Source organism: Peromyscus californicus, unplaced genomic scaffold, assembly GCF_007827085.1.
Source record: "Peromyscus californicus insignis strain IS unplaced genomic scaffold, ASM782708v3 Scaffold_15__1_contigs__length_86483966, whole genome shotgun sequence".
NCBI lineage: Eukaryota > Metazoa > Chordata > Mammalia > Rodentia > Cricetidae > Peromyscus > Peromyscus californicus.
Genome location: NW_026294447.1, coordinates 72,344,503 through 72,365,530, shown reverse-complemented (window position 1 = coordinate 72,365,530; position 21,028 = coordinate 72,344,503). Strand labels below are relative to the sequence as shown.

Below are 21,028 nucleotides of genomic sequence, written 5' to 3'. Positions count from 1 at the left end.
TGCCCCCGGTCATGCCCTATAGTTTAAGAGGTTGAGCCAGAGACTAAGCGGCAGTGAATCAGCTCCCAGACGTAGACAGGGGCTCCAGGAAGGTTCATGAAGGTATACTGGGGAGACCAGGAGGTCAGACAGAAAAATGGGGTGGAGGAGAAGGTCACATCACATTGCTGGGGAAGCATGAGATTGCCTTGAAGCCAAGGGAGATCATTCTCTTCTAGCTGGCTTGTTTGTTACTGTTGATTTATTTGTTTGAGGTGGGGTTTCACTTTGTTGCACAGACCGGCTTCCAACTCCTGGTCCGGAGCATCCTGCTACCTCTGCCTTTACCCCTCTAGCTCTTACCACTCATCTATCTTTCTGTTGCCTGTGGATCTCTGCCCTGAGTTCTCACATAGTACTTTGTGTACAGAAGGTGCCAGAGCGTGCTGGAGACTTTCCCTTCTAGGACTCCTTTCCCTATCACGGGACTGGCTGTTCAACACACCTCAACCTGAGCAGAAATGTGAAGTGTCCCCTTAGCGTGGGGCGCTTCTGGCTACTCGGTGGGAGTCCTTGACTCGACATCTAACCTACTTCCTCGTTATTTCCTGTTGATCCTAAGTGAGTCGTTCTTTATGATTGCATCAGCTGGAACTAGGAACTGTCATGTCTGTGGCCTCGTAGCAGCACCCCAGGAGGACTCCCATGATAACCCTTGCAACATCCTAGCGCGTCCATGGATAGAGCCCTGGAATGTTCCTCATTGCAAGTATGGTTGGGGGAGGGCCGTTACTTGGTAATAGAGTGCCTGGCATCCTTCCGGGTAAATGAATGAAAATGTTTTAATCCGTAATAGTGGTCCTGAGAGCAACATTGGCATCACTTCTTGTCCAACGTTAGCTGTGCCAGGCAGAAGAACAAGGCTCACCCATTTCCGGGCTCTATCCTCATATCTTATCTCTCAGACAGGCGCTGAAACTTGGGACCAACAGGCAGATTCCCCAAGGATCACAGAGCTGATGGGGATAGGAACCCAGATTATCCACTGACACCCTGGTGGCTTCAGGGAAGGGGCCAAGGGGTTGGCTGCGGTGGGGTTGGAGGAGAGAGGTAACGGTCGCTCCCACGTGTTGTCTCAATAACCGGAAGTGGGTCTGAGAGTGGATCCTATGCGGGAAGAGAGCATGCTGGGCTGACTTAGGAAGGAGCACCTCATCTGTGTGAATGAGACAGGACAAAATAACAATACCAGCAAAGTGACCTCGAGCCTTGGGACGTGCTGCTGGGGAAGGCTACCCACTCTATTGCTCGAATGGTGAGGCTGTGGCTAATCAGAATGGGGGTGGGCAAGTGTTGCCTAGGGACTGACCCCCCACCCCCATCTCCTCAGGAAAACACTGCCCCCCCGGAGCAATTTGTGCATGAATCGCTTTTCAGATTTAAATTTGCACAAGTGAGGTGACCAGTAGGCCATGGGAAGGCAATAAGACCCCAAGACTATCAGTCACCCAACCGGTTCCCATACTCAAACCAGGTACCCTCCCGGCATTCCCGGCGAAGCTCGCCCTCCCTGAGGACGTCAAGAAAGCTTTCTGATGAGGGCGCCTGGACACCGGGCATTAGATCCGTTGTTTCTCAGAGCACTGACTGACCCTGCTTGTTTGTTTGTTTTTTTCTTTCTGCTTCCTCGTGGAAGGTAGTCATCAGCAGCAGCCACCCTAGGGAGCGGTGGCTCCTCCCACCGTGGCAGTGAGCCTCCATTTCCCTGCTCTACGGCCTAATCAATGTAGCCACATCCAGCCTTGCCTTTAATAAGCCGATTGTGGAGCTAAATCCCCGCACGCTCTCAGCCTCACCCTGGATGCTTTTGATTGACAAAACTAATCTCTCCTCCGCCCCCACGTCTGCTGCTGCCCGCATCCTCTTGCAAATCATGTACTCAGCTGCTGACAATTAGATATAAGACTTGGGATTCGGGCACGGGAGGGTTATGAGGTTATGAATCAATTGTGGGGGCTCGGGTGAGATAACAAACCAGGAGAGCCCATCTCAGGCACCTCACCGCAGCCCTCAGCGCCTCCTGGCTGATTTATGGGTTGGTAATAACCTCGCCTGGTCTCCTGCCCCTGTTATTTTTCATAATACACAGGGAAGCTTTAAATTTCAGAGTCCGGAGCTGGCTGGGTGGGGCTTTGGGGAGAGCGCTTGCCCAGGGCTTCCCTGTGGTCCATTGTCTTGGCTGCTGTACAATCACTGGGTCCTTGAGAGTTAGGGTTGTCACAGGCTCCTAGAGGCCAGCAAGCAGTTTACAGGACCCCAGAGAGGCGGTCCTAACAGACCTTGCTTATGGCAAGAGGTTTGCAGATCAACGGTCCCAAGTCATAATTCCTGTGTCTGAGTTCAATTCCTCGAACACGATCCAAACTAAGTCTGAGGACTGGAAAGTTTCCTGTGAGGAACCGGACAGGGTAACACTCATTACAGACTGGAAGTGGGAGGAAGAGAGGGGACAGGCTTGGGGGTGGATGGTATCCAGAGGTAGACGGTTGGAGACCTGTCTTCCTCTCTTGACTTTCGTTCACCTCTCAAGTCTCTATGATGTGACAGCCAGCACATACTGATGGGAAGATAGCTTTGAAATGCTAACACTTTGTATAGTATTAATCTGTTGAGATTTCTTCTTATAAGAGCTGTGATGCTTTGAGAGAAACCCACCACAATAGATGAGAAGCGTGGAAGATTTCATCAAAAGCAGTATTCCAAAAGTGCCTGTCTAAGATCTGGTGTTGGCTGGGGTTACATTTACCTCTCCTTACTTCTCCTGTTTCCCCTCCTTCTCTCCTCTCTCCCTTCCTATCTCTACCCATCCCTTCCTCTCTCCTTCCATCCCTTCTTCCCTCTTTCTTTCTCCAGCCTTTGGGATGAAGTTTTAAATAGCCCACCAAATGAAAAAAAAATGTTTAATTGTACTTGAAATGAGTATGTACATATGGGTGACTATGTAGTATACGATGCATATTTGAATACAACTACTGATGAGTAAATGCTTATTAAACCCCACCTCCATGCCTGGAACAGAACAGCAGAATGAAGTCCCTGTCCGTAGGTGCTGATGCTTGTCAATTGCTAATAGTTAAATTGCATCTTCCCCCAGAACCTCAGAATGTGATCTTATTAGGAAACACAGCCATTAAAGGTATAACTAGTTAAGTCAGGAAATTAGGGTGGGCCTTGAGGCAGCAGGATTTGTGTGTGTCCTTATAGGAAGAGAACCTTGGGCAGAGCGTGTATCCGAGGAATACCACATGGATATGGATGCAGAAACCAGAGTGTTGCTTCTACATTCTGCCAGCAGACCAGGCAAGAGGCACAGGGCAGCACTTCCTCATTGCCCTTGTATGAATCAACACTTCTGTGACCTTGAACTTGAGCATTCAAGGCTGAACTTGAACTTCAGCCTCCAGAACTATGAGCATGTGAACTGTGGTGGTTCGGACCACCCAGTTCATGGTGCTTTGCTGAGGCGGACTTAGGAAGCCGACACCGAAAAGGAAGCGGATGCTGAGCAGACCACCCCATGGGAGCTATCTATCTGGTCCTGGCCAAGAGACGTGCCGCAAAAGGGAGAGCCATTCAGATGCCAAGGGACCTTGCCAAATCTTGAAAGTAATGAAGGCTTTCTGAGGTAGTTAGCGAAGGGTGTGCAGGAGTCGAGGACAGGTAGAAGCAGGGGAGAAAGGAGAGAGCCTTCCTACCCCTTGGGGAATTGCATATGCAGAGGTCCTGAGCTGAGATAAAAGCATGGAGTGTTCTGGGAATGAAAAAATGGCCCAACTAACAGAAGAGAGGAAGAGAAGGGAGCGGAGGATGTAGGAATGGTCAGTCATCAGAGCACCAAAACCAGAGCCATGCTGGAATCCATCACATTCAAAGCCTTTCTTTACTCTGGGTCAAAGCACCTGACTTGCTTTCTGACCCTCACTTTCTACAAAATATTTATCTGGGAACTGGAGAGATGTCCCAGTGGTTAAGAGCACTGGCTGCTCTTCCAAAGGACTTGGGTTAGATTCGCAGTACCCAAATGGTGGATCACAACCATCTGTAACTCCAGCTCAGGGGATGCAGCACCCTCTTCCGGCCTCTGCATGAACCTGGCATACATGTAGTGCACAGACATACACACAGGCAAAACACCCATACCCATAAAATAAGAAGAAAATATTAAGTAAATATTTATCAGGCGTGAGCCTTACCTTTCCACATCCCCACTGTTTGCCTGCTGTTACATCCTCCGTTTGTCTGCAAGCTGAGCATCAGTAGACTCCTTTCTAGAGGCATCAAGACACTCGGATGGTCCCTAAGACCTCAAATGAGAAAGCAAGTAGCACAAATAATTGCAGCTTCCTCAGCCTTGCAGATGATGTCAGTTAGATGCTTGAACCTAACATGGTCCCTGAAACTCAGACTGTCTGAGTGGATAGCGTCTGTGCACGTTCTGGGCCAGACACTGGGCTGTTTCTACAAAATGCGGCAGCTCATGTGCTCTCACAGCAGCCGAGGCTGTCCAGTTACTGCGGTTCCCTTTTCCTGTGATGAAATGAAGGCACAGAACAGGTCCCCGGTCTGTGAAGAAACAGGCCATCATAGGAAAATCAAGAGCCAAGCTTGTTCCCCTCTAAGTAGACGGTGTAGGTTCATCAGCTGACGTATAAAGAAATGGAGATTGAGGTGGATGGTTCCAGTTTACAGGTGATACGATACGAGCTGGAGACAAGTCTGTCTAACTTTATCATCACTGTGCCTTTGTGCTTCATATGCTTGCTAAGTGACGACTAAATTTGTTAGGACTTTCCTCAGCAGCGAGCGGGTGACCAAGCTGCGATGACTTGCCGATGACATTAAGCTTTTCCTCACCCTGTTCCTCGAGCCTGTGTTTCCTTTCCACGGCCAGCTATGTGCTACACCTAGTTCAACGCTACACCTCGGCTAGTGTCCTAGTTCAACGTTTAACCTTCCTCGGCTAGTGTGACATGCTTTGTTTTGTAAAATGAAGGCTTCAAAGGAAGACCAGCAACTGTAAAGATGCCCTACTTAGCCTGTCTGTTCATCAGCTCAATGGGGATGATCAATCACACCATGAAATTTTATAGCCGTATTATCCTAAAACCCAGACTATTGGAAGTACTCAAGAAATAGTAAGATTCAAATGAGTGGGTTTTTAAAAGTAGAGTAGGAAAGTGAGCTGACCAAAGAAATTAAAAAATTAGCTTAATAGTTGATAATAGCAACAATCACTAAATTGATCCCTCTGCTTCAGGGAAAAGTCCAGTACAGAATATCAGTTTCCCACATATTTTCCTTACACATTACTAGAGATGTTCATCAGCTCTAAGACAGTCAGAATGTGGAGTGGGAAGAAATTTGGCATGAGAATGCCTGGATTCTAGCTCTGAGTCCAATAGATGCTAATCTGTGGCCTTGAGCTTCTCTCGGACTGATCTTTTAAGTGGTTATTATAATGACAATATTTTGCATAATTATGGTCAATATTATACATGATAACAGGAACAAATGCCTGCTATACAGCAGGCCCTCAGGAAGTGCCACTGCCTGTCACAAGCATTGCCACCCACCTGGCAAGTGTTGTGGAGCCAACTTCTCTGTGGCAGGTGCCCAGAGACCCTGAGCCAGTACACGAAAACATCAGTGGATGGAATCCTAGCCTTGATGGAGGTGTAGGGTAAATTCAGTTGTGGCATCTTTCCTTAAGATCTTAAAATTGTTTCCTTGAGAGAAATGGTGGGGGTTGAAATGATTTTACCAATGGCTTCATTTGTCAGCACCATAGTCTACAATCTACCAAGTTTCCAGAAACTGGCAATCTGCAGATGACTACATGCATGAATTCATCCTTATCACTCTGCATGACTTGCAACTGATCCAATACTTGGAGGGGATGGGAGGAAGTAGCTCACATTAAGATCTCCTTGGGTTGTCATGTCTGAGTGGAAGCATCCTCATCCAATTCCCTAAAACACCTGAAGACACAGCCCAGGATCCTGTACGATGCTCCTCTAAACCCAAAACAGAGCCCCCTTACATACCAGGGCTCTCTCAAATCTAGTTTGTATTTACCTCCTGTCCACACAGCATGGGAACTAAACATGAGTGGTCACTGAGTCTTACTCTACCATGGACAGAAGTAAACATAAAGAAGTAATCCGGGTTGCCTCTCCTGATACAGGACTTTGATGAACATCCCCATGGTGTCTATAAAATTCTACTTGTAGTCCCAGGGACCACAGATGGCTAGAGTGTGTGGTAAGTTCAAAGGCAGGATCCAGCATCATGGCTGAGTCTCCCTCTGCTGACCCCTCAAGACAAAACTGGAACTGGGGGTGTAGCCTAACTGGTAGGGTGCTCACCTGGCATCTTCAAAGTCCTGGGTTTGACACCCCAGCCCCCAGCACTGTATCAACTGAGTGTGATGGCAGCAGTAATATCAGCCCTCAGGAGGGGGAGGCAGAAGTTAGTCAGCCTTGCTACTTAATCAGTTCCGGGCCAGCCTGGGCTACATGAGACAAACACCAACAACAATACCCAGCCCAGAGACCCTGCCTTTGTTCACTACTATTTGCATCCAAGAAAACAAAAATTCCCAGGAGAGAAGCTATGCAGAGTCCCTATTACTCTCTCTACTTTGGTCTGAGAGGCCAATTTATTTCATTTATTTATGGTTTTTCAAGACAGGGTTTCCTCTGTGTAGCACTGGCTGTCCTGGAGCTCACTCTGTAGAACAGGCTGGTCTCGAACTCACAGAGATTCACCTGCCTCTGCCCCCCAAGTGCTGGGAGGCCAATTCTTGCCTCTCTGTTCTTGGAAATAAAAAGCATTTCCTTGCAAAGTGTGTAGAATGTTCTGTGAACTTCAGATAGTTCAGAAACAAAGTAATGATTGGATGCCTCTCCTCTGCCCAAGATAACCTAAGTTAACAACTTGTTATTTCCAGAACTAGTCTTTTTCATTTCTGTATATACTTTTGTATGTGCATAAATAATAAAACAGGAGTATTTTGCTGCTGTAAAAAATGTTATTTCACCATATATGCTCTTCTTGATGTGCTTTATCCACTCAGCGTACTAGTTGTCCAATAAATATTATTCCATGAATAAGTCTTGATTTCCTGACTTTCTTATTAGAGGAATTTTGTATTGCTCTCAAATGCCTGTTCAACAAGTATGTTTATATGTAAAAGATAGGGTAGAAAAGTGTACTACAATGCATGTGAAGCACAGCATGTGACTGCTGATAATAAACACCCACTTACATACCCGGAGACGGCGCACATGCAGTGGGAGGTACTTGAACACCCTCTGGCATAGTTCATGGATAGTCCTGTATCGTGAGTTAATTAATCAGTGTCCGTGGGGCTGAGTGATGGCTCAGTTGCTAAAGGGTCTGTCCCACAAGCATGAGGACGCGAGTTCAGGTCTCTAGGACCCACTTAAAAGCTGAGTCTGGTCATGTTCCTATAATCCCTGCCCTGGGAAAGTAGACACAGGTGGATCCCTGTGGCTCACTGGAAAGCCAGCCAGCCTAGCTGGATAGAGGAGCCCCGGGTTCAGTTAGAGACCCTATCTCTGTGGAGCGGTGGTGGTGCACGCCTTTAATCCCAGCACTCGGGGGGCAGAAGCAGTTGGGTCCTCTGAGTTCAAAACCAGCCTGGTCTGCAGAGTGAGTTCCAGGACAGGCAGGGCTACAAGAGAAACCCTGTCTCAAAAAGCTACGAGAGAGAGAGAGAGAGAGAGAGAGAGAGAGAGAGAGAGAGAGAGAGACTATCTCAAGAATGAGATGGGGTGTAACTAAAGAAGACACTGGCATTCATCTCTGACATACAAATGCATGTGAAAACACTTGTATGTGCACTCACACAAACATGTACATAACACACAGAGAGACAAACACACATGCAATTGGCCCCAGAACAGCTTCCAGGTCAGTGTTTTGGGCTTTTGGGAATAAAGGTGGCTGTATTGTGTGTGTTATGCTGTGTACAGTTATCAGTCTGTAAGTCCCCAGAGGATGTCTTGACTAAGGTAGCATCTCAAATTCAACAGTGGAAACAAAAGGCAGCAATTATTTTCAGATAGAACAGAAAAGAATCTTCTTCAAATTCGTTTTGTTAAGAGGAAGGAAAGGTGGGTCTCTGGGGTTGGTGGAGAGAGAGGAAAGACAAAAACGAGAGAGCAGACGCTTGCTCCTGCTGCTCTGTGGACTGTTCTCTCGTCTGGCTCGAACATGTCTAGTTGGAGCACGTTCATAATATTATGACTTAGTTGGCTTCCCTGCTGCTTGTTCTGGGGCAGAACCACAGTGGTTCACTTCCTGCCCCAAAGCTGGAGCAGGCCACTTGTGGATCTGTCCGTAGAAACTTGCAAGAGTGTCCACCAGTCCCTGAGCATCTTCCAACATGTCTGCTGCAGGCCACAGGATGGTACCCGTAGTGTGTGAGGGACAGTACAGTGAGGGCACAGCAAATGGAGTATTCTGGCCCGGGATCGCCAGGAACAGCAGCTTACCAATCCCTGTCACAGTCACTGTGCCATCACACCAAACCCAGCTCTGTGGTCCCCAAACTGTTAGAGGGCGAAGGAAAAGGGACCTCTGTGACTTTATCTTCCTTACAAGAAAGGTGCTTAACTGTGATTCTTTAGCTAGGTGGAGCCGTAGAATGACTGGGCCAGAAACTGAGTGCCAAATGGGGCAGAAATCCAGACAATGGTTCTGGAGTGCTGGGGGCGGTGGTGGGTAGGACAGCAAGGAAGGAGTCTCAATGCGAATGAATACTAATTAGTGACATGGATATTAATGATGACAGTAATTAACAGGGGAAAGGAAGGGCTGTCATTGTCCCAGGGTGAGCAATCAATCTTGGCAGGTGATAAATAATGGCTGAGCAAGCTCAGCGGAAAGATAATCCACAGGCCCCGGGGAGAGCCGGGGTGCTACTGGAAGCCTCGCAGTTTCTAGGCAACCCACAGAAAAGAACTATTTTTCTTTGAGGGAAAAAAAAAAAAGAACAGGTTAGTGTGTCTCCCCCACCCCCAATTTGGGATTACAGTTCTTATTTGATGTCTGCTTTGTTCTGCATTTCCTAGGACAAATGCACAACTTCTGTAATTTGAGGGAAATGAGCACGCACACACACATGTGCGGGGACACACACACACACACACACACACACACACACACACACACGCATGCACACACACTGCTACACAAGTGGACTCCCTCTCAAAAGATGGGAATGGACCAGAGTGTTTTTACATCCAATTTCAGCTCACAGATGTGGTCCGGAAGCAAGTGTGGGAGGCTTCTGAGTCTTGCTTTTGAGGCTGAAGTGTGAGGAAATGGCATTGTCAATGAAGTTGGCCCTGGAGGCCAGGAGGAGGAGGGTAGGGCCTCAGCAGCTCTGCTGCACTGTTTCAACATCTCCCAGAGAGCCACACAGAGACCAAATGTCCAGGTTGTTTGGCCAGCAGAGAACTTACTTCTAGTCAACGGTCAAATGTCTAAAAATTTTGACTCCCAGGAAAAGGGTTCCTCGGTAAATTCCTCTGCTGGATCTCATTCACCTGGCTGGGAATCCAGCCAGGAACTACTTTAGCAGACACCCTCACGCACACACCCTCCTCACACACACAAACACCCTATACACACACACACCCTCCTGACACACACACACCCTCCTGACATACACACACTCTCATGACATACACACACCCTCATGACACACACACATCTTCCTGGCACACACACACCCTACACACATACCCTACACACACACACACACACACATACACACACACACACACACACACACACACACACACACACACACACACCAAGGCTTCAGACCCATTCTTGACTCAGATCTGGAAATATTGTTCCTTTCAGCCTGTTTTCCGTCAGACATTCCCCAAAGAGGTAATGAAGCCATGTTGAGAGGTCTGCACCAGTGTAAAACGAACGAAATCTTTGGGTGACTCGGTGGTTTAATCAGATGTTGTGAATCTCGCAGATAATTGGGCTCTTGCACTTGTGTTACATACCTTGGGTCCAGAAACCCTGACTAGGGAGGCAAAGGCATGAAAAGAGGGCAGACACAGAGACACAAGTACAGACAAGCTGGGTCAGGTGGGGTGTGTGCACTGTCTCCCCTGGCAGCCCAGATCCTCCGTGTGTTTGTTATGTACAGCACAGGGAGTCGGGAGAGCTAGTCTTGGCAGGAGGTCTCTGTGAGGAAGTAGTTCAGGCTGTAGACACCTAGAAGAGGTAAGATGCAGTTACTAGCTTTTGTGCACACTGATCAATTGGACACCACCCCTAAAGAAGGTTTTGCTATGCTTTTGAGCCTCACCAGGAGGAAGGCTTTGCCAGACTCACAGGGTTGGGACACTGGGGTCCTTGACAAGCCTATGCGCAAGTCAACCATACATACTCACTCAGGACTTCCTCACTCTACTCACTGGGGGATTCCTCCACCCCCTACACACTCCCGTGTGAGCTAAGCTGCTCTTGGAACATGGGTTCTAGTTGCAATCTTTTTAAAAGGAAGACAGTAAACGGGAACTTGTTTGGAAGACTTTGGCCAATGGTGAGGAGCTCAGGTCCAAGCCATGGAATGGATCCAGGTCCGTCACACTGGGAATGATAACACTGATGATTTATGAAAAGACTGCCCAAAATCTGAAGGGATGGTCTTAGAGTGATGAGATCTGGGTTCAAGTTCAGTCTTCTGTCATCAGAAGACAAAACTAAAACCAGTAGGAGGAAGTAAGAGAGGGTCAAATTTCTGTTCAAGTGTGACTTATCTTAAACATGCTGGCTAGAAGAAACTGGGGTTATTCCACACACAGGTAATATCTCTTACGAGGGATCTAAATAGTCATTCATTTTCATGGTGGGATCCATATTGTGTCTCTGCTGCACTCAGTTTCCAAGATAAATAAGGGAAGGGTCTGTAGGTGTGGAGGGAGTTTTCACAGACCAGAGCAGGCAGCGATATAGGTCATTCTACCCACATATAATTAGTATGGTTCAGTCCACAGCCAACTTTGAGGGAACCTGGAAATTTAAGGTAGCTGAGGCCCAGACGAAAAAGAAGAAACTGTCAGTGAAGACCCAGAAGTGGTCCATGGACTCAGAGGCATGTTGACTCAGCTTGGACTCATGCCTGAAAAGAACAAGTTTTCCAAGCACCTCTGAGGCCACCTGAGCTGATTAGCACTTGTCAGGAAGGGCATGGTGCTGAAAAAGAAATGTCCTGGGAGCAGGCATACTAAGGCTTCACTGGCCTGCCTTGGGAGAACCAATAAAATCTGTGTCCCCAGAAAGTTGCTAATGGATGCTCCTGAAAATGTGGATGTAAACGAAGCATCGGAAGTGGGTTTGGATTTTGTTTTCTGTTGGTTGGTTGGTTGGTTGGTTGGTTGGTTGGTTGGTTGGTTGGTTGGTTGGTTTTTGGTTTTGTTTCTTGTTTTGTTTTTGTTGGTGGTGGTGATTTTTTTTTTCTGGAAGAAAACCTGAAATATACGCTGAGAGTGCGGCTGAACTGGTACAATGCTTGTCTAGTATTCATGAAGCCCTGGGTTTGGTCCCAAGCACTATATAAACTAAGCTTGGAGGTCAGGACTGGCATCTCAGCATCCTCAGCTATATAGAAAATTCAAAATCAGCCTGGATGCACAAAAGCCTGTCTCCATGACAGAAGGAGGATAAAGAGGGATGGAAGTTACTGAATCATAACTGTGGCCATGTCCCAGTGGATGGGAAGAGCTGGTTAGCATAGAGAAAATGGTGGTGTTATCCAGCCCTCAAGCTGTGTGCTGCTGGGCTCCTGAGTCTACTAGAGATGTTTCTTCTGCTACCCATGAGATCATCAGCTGAAATTGCTTTGTCATTGCAGGTACGGATATTGTGCAGTGGCTCATGAAGAACCTTTCCATTGAGGACCCAGGTATTTGACCTTGCCTTTACCTCCCCTGGTGTTGGTACACATGCCATAGACAACTTCCCCAGTAGACCTTATACAGTCTTGAAAAGACGGCTTATCATCATGGATTCCAGGATGTGGACTCATTGTATTTGCAGATAGAAGTCATTTATTTTCTCCACTGAATGTCTATCATCATGTGGAAATCACCCTTTGAGGAAATGAACCACTATTTAGAATGCCAAAGAGCTCAACACAATAGCGTGTGAAATGAGATGAATTCTCGTTAGCCATAGCAATTAAAGATAAGTTGTAGCCCTGTCACAGAACAGCCTTCTAGAAGCAGCTCTTAAAATTAGATTGCCTGATCCACAATTAAGATGTTTAATTATTTGCTAAAACTCCTTCTGTTTTCTGCTTCTGCAAGAAGTGAAGAAGTGATTTTTTTTCAACTCTAATTGTGCGTTTCAATTAGGCAAAGTATACTAGAAAAAAAAAAAAACAGCAAAACCCTGACCAATGAAGATAGTTTAGACAGTTTCCACAGCTGTCCTTCCACCAGAAAATAAGCAGGACAATGTGTTTTCACAGTCTTATTAGGAAATGGGGGAGGTGCTCCAGGAAAAAAATGAAACTTCTATACAGCTCAAGTTGATTTTCATCAGTGTGCGATGAGTTTATTGTTGGGTTTTTTCCCTGGCATTTAGCACACATCCATTTGTCTGGCTTAACTGGCATTATTAATACTCAAAGAACACATTTATAAATATCCATAGTGGATCTACTCTGGGGCTCACATTAGTGCTGAGTGAATCCAGGGCCTTCTTCCTATTGGGCAAGCATTCTACCACTGAGCTACATATACCCAGCCCTCTGTGCCAATGTTCTTAATGGTCATCCTTGGAGGACATAGATACCATAAGTTAAGTGTACTTTAACCACCATGCTTTTTGAGACTCTGCATCAATTGCCCACCCTAGATGTTGGGCCTTTGATTGTGATTATTTGTGGAATCGATATGCCAACCCAGGCTTGCATTTTAACCTGGCATTGCTAATCTACAGTTGAGTGTACAACAATGCATTTTCTAATAATTCTGTTAAATGAAGTTGATGGAAACATGAGTCCTTGAAGAGCAGGTGGTTTTTCGAAGTGACCCTGGCCCTTTTCATGTCGTGGATCAGTGGTCACTCTAACAAAAATTCTTATTTCGAGTGAAGTTCTTAGCTCACAAGAAAAGGGTCTATGCTTCTTTTTCTTGTGAGCTAAGAATTTCACTGGAAGGCTAGACTCCAAGTCAGCTCCTCTTGGTGTCTCCATTACACAGCCTGGACTTCTGACTGACCACCCATGCGATCAGTCTGGGTAGGCATCTAGCCATTTGATGACACTTATCTGAAGTCACTGTTCCTTTTTAGTCATGCTAACTTAAGGCCATTTCTCATGGTAGAATTTGCTCAGAGCACTTCCTGGCCCTTCTGAAGTATCCATTGAATTCATAATTATTGATGTTCTGAGGACTCTAGCACAACTAATGTAAGTGAGACTCCTCTGGCCCTGGCATGAAAAACTTCTGTGGAAGGTCCACACTGGTGAAAGTCACATCTACAATGGTCTACTCTTTTCTGATACCTTTGGAGAGACATCAAGATGTTGGGACAAGTTTGGGCTTCTGGGAATTAGCCAGGAAGGAGAAGCTAAAACAATTTGCCTTAAGATGGAGCCACAAACCACAGCCTGGGAAGCCAGCATGTCTAATGGAAGTCCCATGCTGGCTGCTCTGTCTTTTCTTTGTTCCCTTCTGTTAAAGTAAAAGCATTTCTAAGTAGGAGTTCTAACTCTGGTGTCAGTGGCTCAACATTACCTTCTTTCAGGATCTTGCTCTTCCATATTGCATGGGGAAGGAAAAATGATGGAGCTTTACTTCTTGCTGGACCTGACATTCTTTCCTTTGTTTGTGTTAGGGTTTTGGTTGGTTGGTTTGTTGGTTGGTTGGTTGGTTCATTGGTTAGTTGGTTGGTTGGTTTTACTATGTAGCCCAAGCTGGCCTTGACCTCTCAGTTCACCTGCCTCAGTCTCCCAGGTGCTGGGATTATAGACCTGTGCCATCACACCTGGCTCATGTTTCTTGAAGCATACAGTTGGACTTCTGTGTATTCGAAGCTTTATCCTTGAAGTCAACTAACACTGGATTGAAAATATTTGATACAAAAATGTATCTCCGCTCAACTTATAGAGACAGTTTATTATTCCCTAAGCTTTATAGTATAACAGCCATTTGCATAGCATTTAGACTGTGTTAGGCATCAAAAGTAACCTAGAAATGACTTGAAGCTTGCAGGAGTGTATGTGCAGGTTATACACGCATGATGCCATTTGATATCAAGACTTGAGCATCCAAATATTTTGATCTTCATGGGGGTCCTGAGACAAATTCTACATGAATATATAGTGACAGCCATATAGAACTGTAAAGGCAAACTTGTCATCAGGAAGCAGGTACAATAAAACATCATTATTCAGAGTCCACCGATGATGGGGTACTACTTCCAAGGGGACTTGGTGATTCTTAGAAAGCAAAGCACTTGCGTTGTAGTTGATGTTGAAAAGTTTACAGTTACAGACAGGACAAATGACTTAAAAATATTCAGCTTATAAAAGTGGCCATAGAAGAAGTAGCCCCCCTACTGTATGGGCTCCTCTCTGGATAAGGTAAAACTTTAACTACTGAGGGAAACCTGTTTATGGCTGGGGCGGAGATAAGAAAGCAGCAGGTGGATTTTGGCAGAAATACCTACTTTTCTCTGTGCTTTGTCACTATGGCACTGCCCACCCCAGTATCCTTCCTCCGATTTCCTGGGATGGTCATGGCCCGAGGAGATTCTAAAGCCTCTGGACCACAAGACTGCACCCCCGGTGCCCAGGATCAGAGACAGAGAACCACGGCTCAGGCTGCCATCTCTGCCTGAGTATTTCACTGCTAAGCCATTGTGTGAGAGGCCTCACTTCTTTAGGCGTTACTTGGTCTAGGCCATGCTGCTGGATCTGACTTTGTTTGGGAAGGCTGTGGGGAATGAGTGGTCGAGTATTGTCAAACTCTCTGAGGAGGCCAGACATGCCATGGTCCTTCTCAGTTGTCAGTGTCTTCCCATTGCTACCATCAGCAAGAGAAGACCTCATCAGCACCGTCATCCAGAGGGATGACACATGACCTCGGGTCACCTTCTGCTCTCCCAGTGCATGTTTTAGCTGAATGACCTGCTTCCTCCTCCTTTTCTCTCCTTTTAGTTGAAGCAATACACCTGGGAAGCCTTATCGCTGCCCAGGGCTACATCTTCCCAATCTCAGACCATGTTCTCACCATGAAAGATGATGGCACCTTTTACCGTTTCCAGGTAGGCCTACTGGCTCTTCCCAAAGAACCCTTCTGCTCATCATCATGTGACCTCAGATTAGAACCACCTAGAACAACTAGGCATGTTTAAAAGAGTAAGTGTCCCCCTGCAAAAGCTAAGAGATGCATTAACTTAGACACTGGGTGACCCACTTAAAGAACAGTAAAAGGCCCTCACTGATAGCCTATGGTATTTGGGGACACTGTCTAAGCCACTTGGGGGGTATTATCGTAGAATCCCCTGAATATCTTATAAACATCATTTTTCACAGCTCTGGGGGGAGTGTCTGGTGGGGGAGCACTCTCTGTTTCATAGATGGTACTTTCTAGCTGTGCTCTCATTTGGTGGAAGGGAGGAGGGGTCTCCCTCAAGCCTTTTAACAAATGACACTAATTTCACTTATGAAGCCTCCATCTCCATGTCTCCTTTACCTTCCAAAGACCCCATCTCTCATCTTTAACAAAAAGGTTTATTTTTTATTTTATATGTATTTGTATTTTGTTTGAATGTATGTATATGTCCCATGTGCTTATCTAGGGCCCACAGAGGACATAAGTGGGTGTCAGATAGCTTAGAACTAGAGATGCAGATGATTTTGAGGTATCCTGTAGGTGCTGGGAATTGAACTCAGGTCCTTTGTAAAAATAGTAAATGTTCTTAACCACTGAGCCATCTCTCTAATCCCAAGACCCCATCCCTTCAGAACATCTTCTGGAGGACTAGAATTCAGAGAGAATGTCTCCTGGAGGACTAGGGTTCAGATGAGAACATCTGGAGGACTAGGGTTCAGATGAGAACATCTGGAGGACTAGGGTTCAGATGAGAACATCTGGAGTACTAGGGTTCAGATGAGAACATCTGGAGTACTAGGGTTCAGATGAGAACATCTCCTGGAGGACTAGGGTTCAGATGAGAACATCTGGAGGACTATGGTTCAGATGAGAACATCTGGAGGACTGGGGTTCAGATGAGAACATCTGGAGGACTGGGGTTCAGATGAGAACATCTGGAGGACTATGGTTCAGATGAGAACATCTGGAGGACTAGGGTTCAGATGAGAACAGATACTTTGGCTCATTTCTTCTGGAAGAAAAACTGCTACAGGAGTGACTATCACCCATCTTACAAAGGGGATATTTGGGGACACTATCTAAGCCCCTTGGGATGGGGGAACTCAGAGGATGAACGTGGCTTTAGTGACCTTAGGAAGCTGATCCAAGTGAGCGTGAAAGAAAGCACTGTCCTTGGTCTGTATCACCCTGGAGCGCATCCTCGTGTGCTACATGCTCACTCATCCTCCTCGTCCACTGTTAGTCCTTCTCCCAGACTCTGCCTCAGAGGGAGTAGAGACAGAGAGTCGGGGTGTGTCAAAGCCCAAGCCAAAGGCTTTGGGAACATGGTTCTGCCCAGGTGTTAGAGAGGAAACTGTGGCAGCCTGTGCCAGTCCAAAGGAGTGTCTGCCTGGAGCTTACATTTCCCAGAGTTACAGCTGTGTGCCTCTGGTTCTGATGTCATGTGCTCTGTTACAGGCTCCTTACTTCTGGCCTTCAAACTGCTGGGAACCTGAGAACACTGACTATGGTGAGAAGAGATGATGTGACCTATACTTCCTGTCACTCCTAGAAGTACTGAAGACAAATGCTCGGCACCTGGTGACCACAGTGCTGGGGAAAGGGGCTCTTGGGCCTGCTAACCCCTGGTTGACACAGATCAGGTTCCCTGTTTTACACGGTGAACAAAGACACAGCCCACTGAGCGGTGCAGTCCTCCCAGGGGAAGGGGCAAAGGAACCAGGTTTTTATGGGGTTACTGTGTGACAGGGCTTTTATTGCTCCTTCTAAGGGCATGGCGTCAGGGAGGGCTGCATCAAGGAGCTCCTTCCCCTGGCCTTTTCTATCCTCATATACTTGTAAAAAATTAAGAACTCATTGGTGATTTTGATAGTTGGAAGTTAAGAGGAGAGAAAGAGAGCAAGAGAGAGAGAGAGAGAGAGAGAGAGAGAGAGAGAGAGAGAGAGAGAGAACACAAGCATAAAGGGGTGGACAACTGTATTGCCACACTCTCATAGAGACTATTTAATATTTTCCACGAACCAATTCTCTAAAGAAATTATGTTGTCTCTAACTTAAGGTTAAAAAAAAAAAAAAAAAAAAAGAACCTTGAGACCCAGAATGTCCATATCCTCACAGGGTCACATTTGTCTGAATTCCCAGTTGATAGTGAGTCCTAAGAGGGCAGGAGCTGGTCTGCCCTGGGCATTCACATCATCCCCAGGGTGAGATCTGTAGCACAGGATATATGTGGTATTTAGTAAATCTTTACTTACAGTGCCGTTTGGGGTTTTGTGACTGCTTAAGATCTTTTCATTTGTTTAGTTTGGATTGAAGTGGGTTCTCTTGCAGCACTGGGGTCGAATCCACAGCCTTATGTGTGCTAAGCTATACTTCAGCCTGGTTCTGGTCCCGTCCTACAATTTGCCACACCACATTTTAAAGTTATTTATTTTCATTTATGTGCATGTGCCTGCTTGTCTGTGTATATATACCACATGTGTGTAGTACACATGGAGGCCAGAAGAGGGCATCAGATCTCGTGAAGCTAGAGTTACAGGTTTTTTTTTTTTTTTTTTTGGTTTTTCAAGACAGGGTTTCTCTGTGTAGCTTTGCGCCTTTCCTGGAACTCACTTGGTAGCCCAGGCTGGCCTCGAACTCACAGAGATCCGCCTGGCTCTGCCTCCCGAGTGCTGGGATTAAAGGCGTGCGCCACCACCGCCCGGCGAGTTACAGGTTTTTAATGAACCACTGGATATGGGTGCTGGGAACCCATCTGCGGTCCTCAGGGAAAGCAGAAAGTACTCTTAACTCTTTTTTTTTTTTTTTTGGTTTTTCGAGACAGGGTTTCTCTGTGTAGCTTTGCGCCTTTCCTGGAACTCGCTTTGGAGACCAGGCTGGCCTCGAACTCACAGAGATCCGCCTGGCTCTGCCTCCCGAGTGCTGGGATTAAAGGCGCGCGCCACCACCGCCCGGCTACTCTTAACTCTTGAATCACCTCTCCAGTTCCTGGTTCTGGTTCTTCATTGAAGGTGATCAATAGACACTCCCTGGAAACAGAGTTTGAACTCAGATCTGAGTGACTCCAGCCCATTCCCACTCCTGCGCCTGTGTGTGTCCTGACTGGCATCTATGCCAACAGCACCACCCCTTGGCCTGGCATCCTTGCAGCTGCTGGTGCAGGCTAGACCATGGCTCTCCTGAGGACCAGGGCACTCAGTGATCCCAAGAGCTTCTCCCCTGGATCTTTGCAGAACTGAGGGACAGGAAGGCAGCTGCAGCTGCAGGGACTGGGTGGTCGGGGAACTGCAGGGAGAGCTGCAGGGCAAGCTGCTGTTTGGAAGTACAGGTTTATGGGATGCAGACAGGCTATTGTGAACAGTCTGGAGATGCAGGCAAGTGAGGCCTTGCCTAATGAGCCGATAAATCGAGAGGACGTGCTCGGGTGAAGGGCAGGGGGGTATCTGCTGCTCATCTATGCTGGGACACCACTGTGACCCTCCCAAATGGCTGTTCCCTACACAGTTAGTTGATCAGGTCCAGCAAGGCTTCCAGCTCAGGGTGGGAGCTGTGTTTTGCCATAGAGCAAGTGTTTCGGGTTGAAAGACAGCCCCATTTCCTCATTTGAATAATTACATCTCGGTTCCATCTACATGTGCTCCTCAGGCAGGGGCCAGGAGGTAGAGTCAGACCAGACACCTGGATCAAAACAACTAAACTATATTCAACCATCTCACACTGAGTACGGCAGGACAGATTTTTCTCCCTCTCAGAATTTTCTCCACAGAGCTCCATTTCAGAATAGTAGTGGGCAGCCTCAGCAGAGGCGGAAAGAGCGGATGACTTCAGGATGCCCTTAACATAAAATTACTTTGCATTCCTGTGCCTCAGTCTATGGCGAAATCTCAGGTGGGAAAATCAGGATGTGGGACATAAAAAGAAAGGAACCCTGAGATGGTTTAGTCAGAAAGTCAGCTTCCCAGGAAAGAATAGTGCAAAGAGGACCCTCAGAATCAACTGGTCCTGTGTGATCTCGGCAAGTTCTCTAACCTCTCTGTGCCTTCGAACCCCTATTAAAGTCAGAGCGACGTCATTGTTTGTTTCCTGGTTCTGCTTTGTTGGGATTGAGTGACTCAGGTGAGCTTTGTTTTGTGGCACAGTAAGGTGTCAACACTCTCCTGGGGGATGTCATCCCTGGTATGGTGGCGGCTGATGTTGGTGTTGCTACAATGATGCAAAATTGTTACGGCTTGAGGGTCCTCTCCCCAGAAGGAGGCGGGACTGGAGCTAAGAATTCAGGAAAAGAATGAATTAGATTGCTCAAGGACCAGAAACTTTTATTCATTCAACAAGCATTAGCTAATGATATACCCTGTGTTAGTGTCTGCGTCACAAGTCTGACCAAGGCACAGTCTTGCTGGCCCAGCAGAAAAGGTGGCATGTAGACAGAAGGAGGGCGGAGGAAGGTGAGCGAGAAAGTTGAATAGTTTGGGAGGGACATTGTAGTTGGTCTCACTGCTATGACAAAAGGCCTAGCCAGAGTATCTTAAGGACCTAAGGGTTTGTCGGGCTCTCATGGTGGGAAGGCGCGGCTGCAGGAGGGTGAGGCAGCCTGTCACGTTACATCTACAGTCAGGAAGCAGAGACCCACTAAATCCCGGTGCTCAGTTTGCTGTGGCCGATGTGTTTAGAACAGGACCCCAGTCCATGCAATGGTGCTATCCACGTGGAGGGTGGGTCTGCCCTCCACAGTTAAACCTTCCCAGAAACACCCTCACAGACGTGCCCAGAAGTTCATCTCCTTGGTGACTCTAAATCCCATCAAGTTGACAATCAAAATGAACAGTCCCAGACAGGTTATGTAATAAAAGCCCTAGTAGTCACGTAGAAAAGGTTCACCTGACTCGGCCGTCGCTGGGAGCCCTTTGGGACGCCTAGCAATAAGGAATGACTTGCAAAAGTCCCTTCATTTGCTTAAATGTGGGACTCCTAACCAAACCTACCTGGTAGAGTTATCATGAGGACTATGCAGAGTTTACATTTGTAAGGTCCCTGAGGCAGAGTCTGATAGTTGGTAAGCTCAGCATAAGCAGGTGCTGTTGTCACGTGACTCTGTGAATGGATCAGGTTTTATGTTCATTGAAACAGATCAGTTCCAGACATCTTTAAAAAAAAAAAGTTCGTTATACTTTGTGTGTGTGTATGTGTGTGTGTGTGTGTGTGTGTGTGTGTGTGTCTGTGTGTGTCTGTGTGTATATGTACACACACACACACACACACATTAGACACAGTCGTGGACACACACACACAGACAACTTGCAGGAGTCAGTTCTCTCCTTTCACCCTGTGGATTCCAGGGACTGAACTCAAGTTGCCGGACTTGACAGCAAACTCCTTTACCCCCTGAGTCATCTGTATAACTCAGTCCCTTGTATCTTAACAGTACATGAATCTGGTCCCTATTTGGTGTGTTAGACACAATGTGTTCTTGTTAGGGTGACACATTGTAGTGAGCATATCCAAGTGAAGCCAAGGAGAAGTTTGGAGGTAGAGATAACTAATTTTTAGTATAAATAAAAATAAATAAATGATAGATGATAGGTAGATTA

General features: G+C 46.8%; 1 protein-coding gene across 7 annotated transcripts in view; it reads left to right on the top strand.

Annotated features, from left to right (window-relative positions):
• Rgs6 (regulator of G protein signaling 6) overlaps window positions 1-21,028 on the top strand; it is a 564,321-nt gene that overhangs the window by 442,402 nt on the left and 100,891 nt on the right. For all 7 annotated transcript variants that reach the window (XM_052739378.1, XM_052739381.1, XM_052739380.1 and 4 more), the window contains 3 exons: window positions 11,948-11,998; window positions 15,263-15,369; window positions 16,899-16,950. In XM_052739378.1, the coding sequence (XP_052595338.1) occupies window positions 11,948-11,998; window positions 15,263-15,369; window positions 16,899-16,950 (210 nt within the window). The remainder of the gene's footprint in view (window positions 1-11,947; window positions 11,999-15,262; window positions 15,370-16,898; window positions 16,951-21,028) is intronic.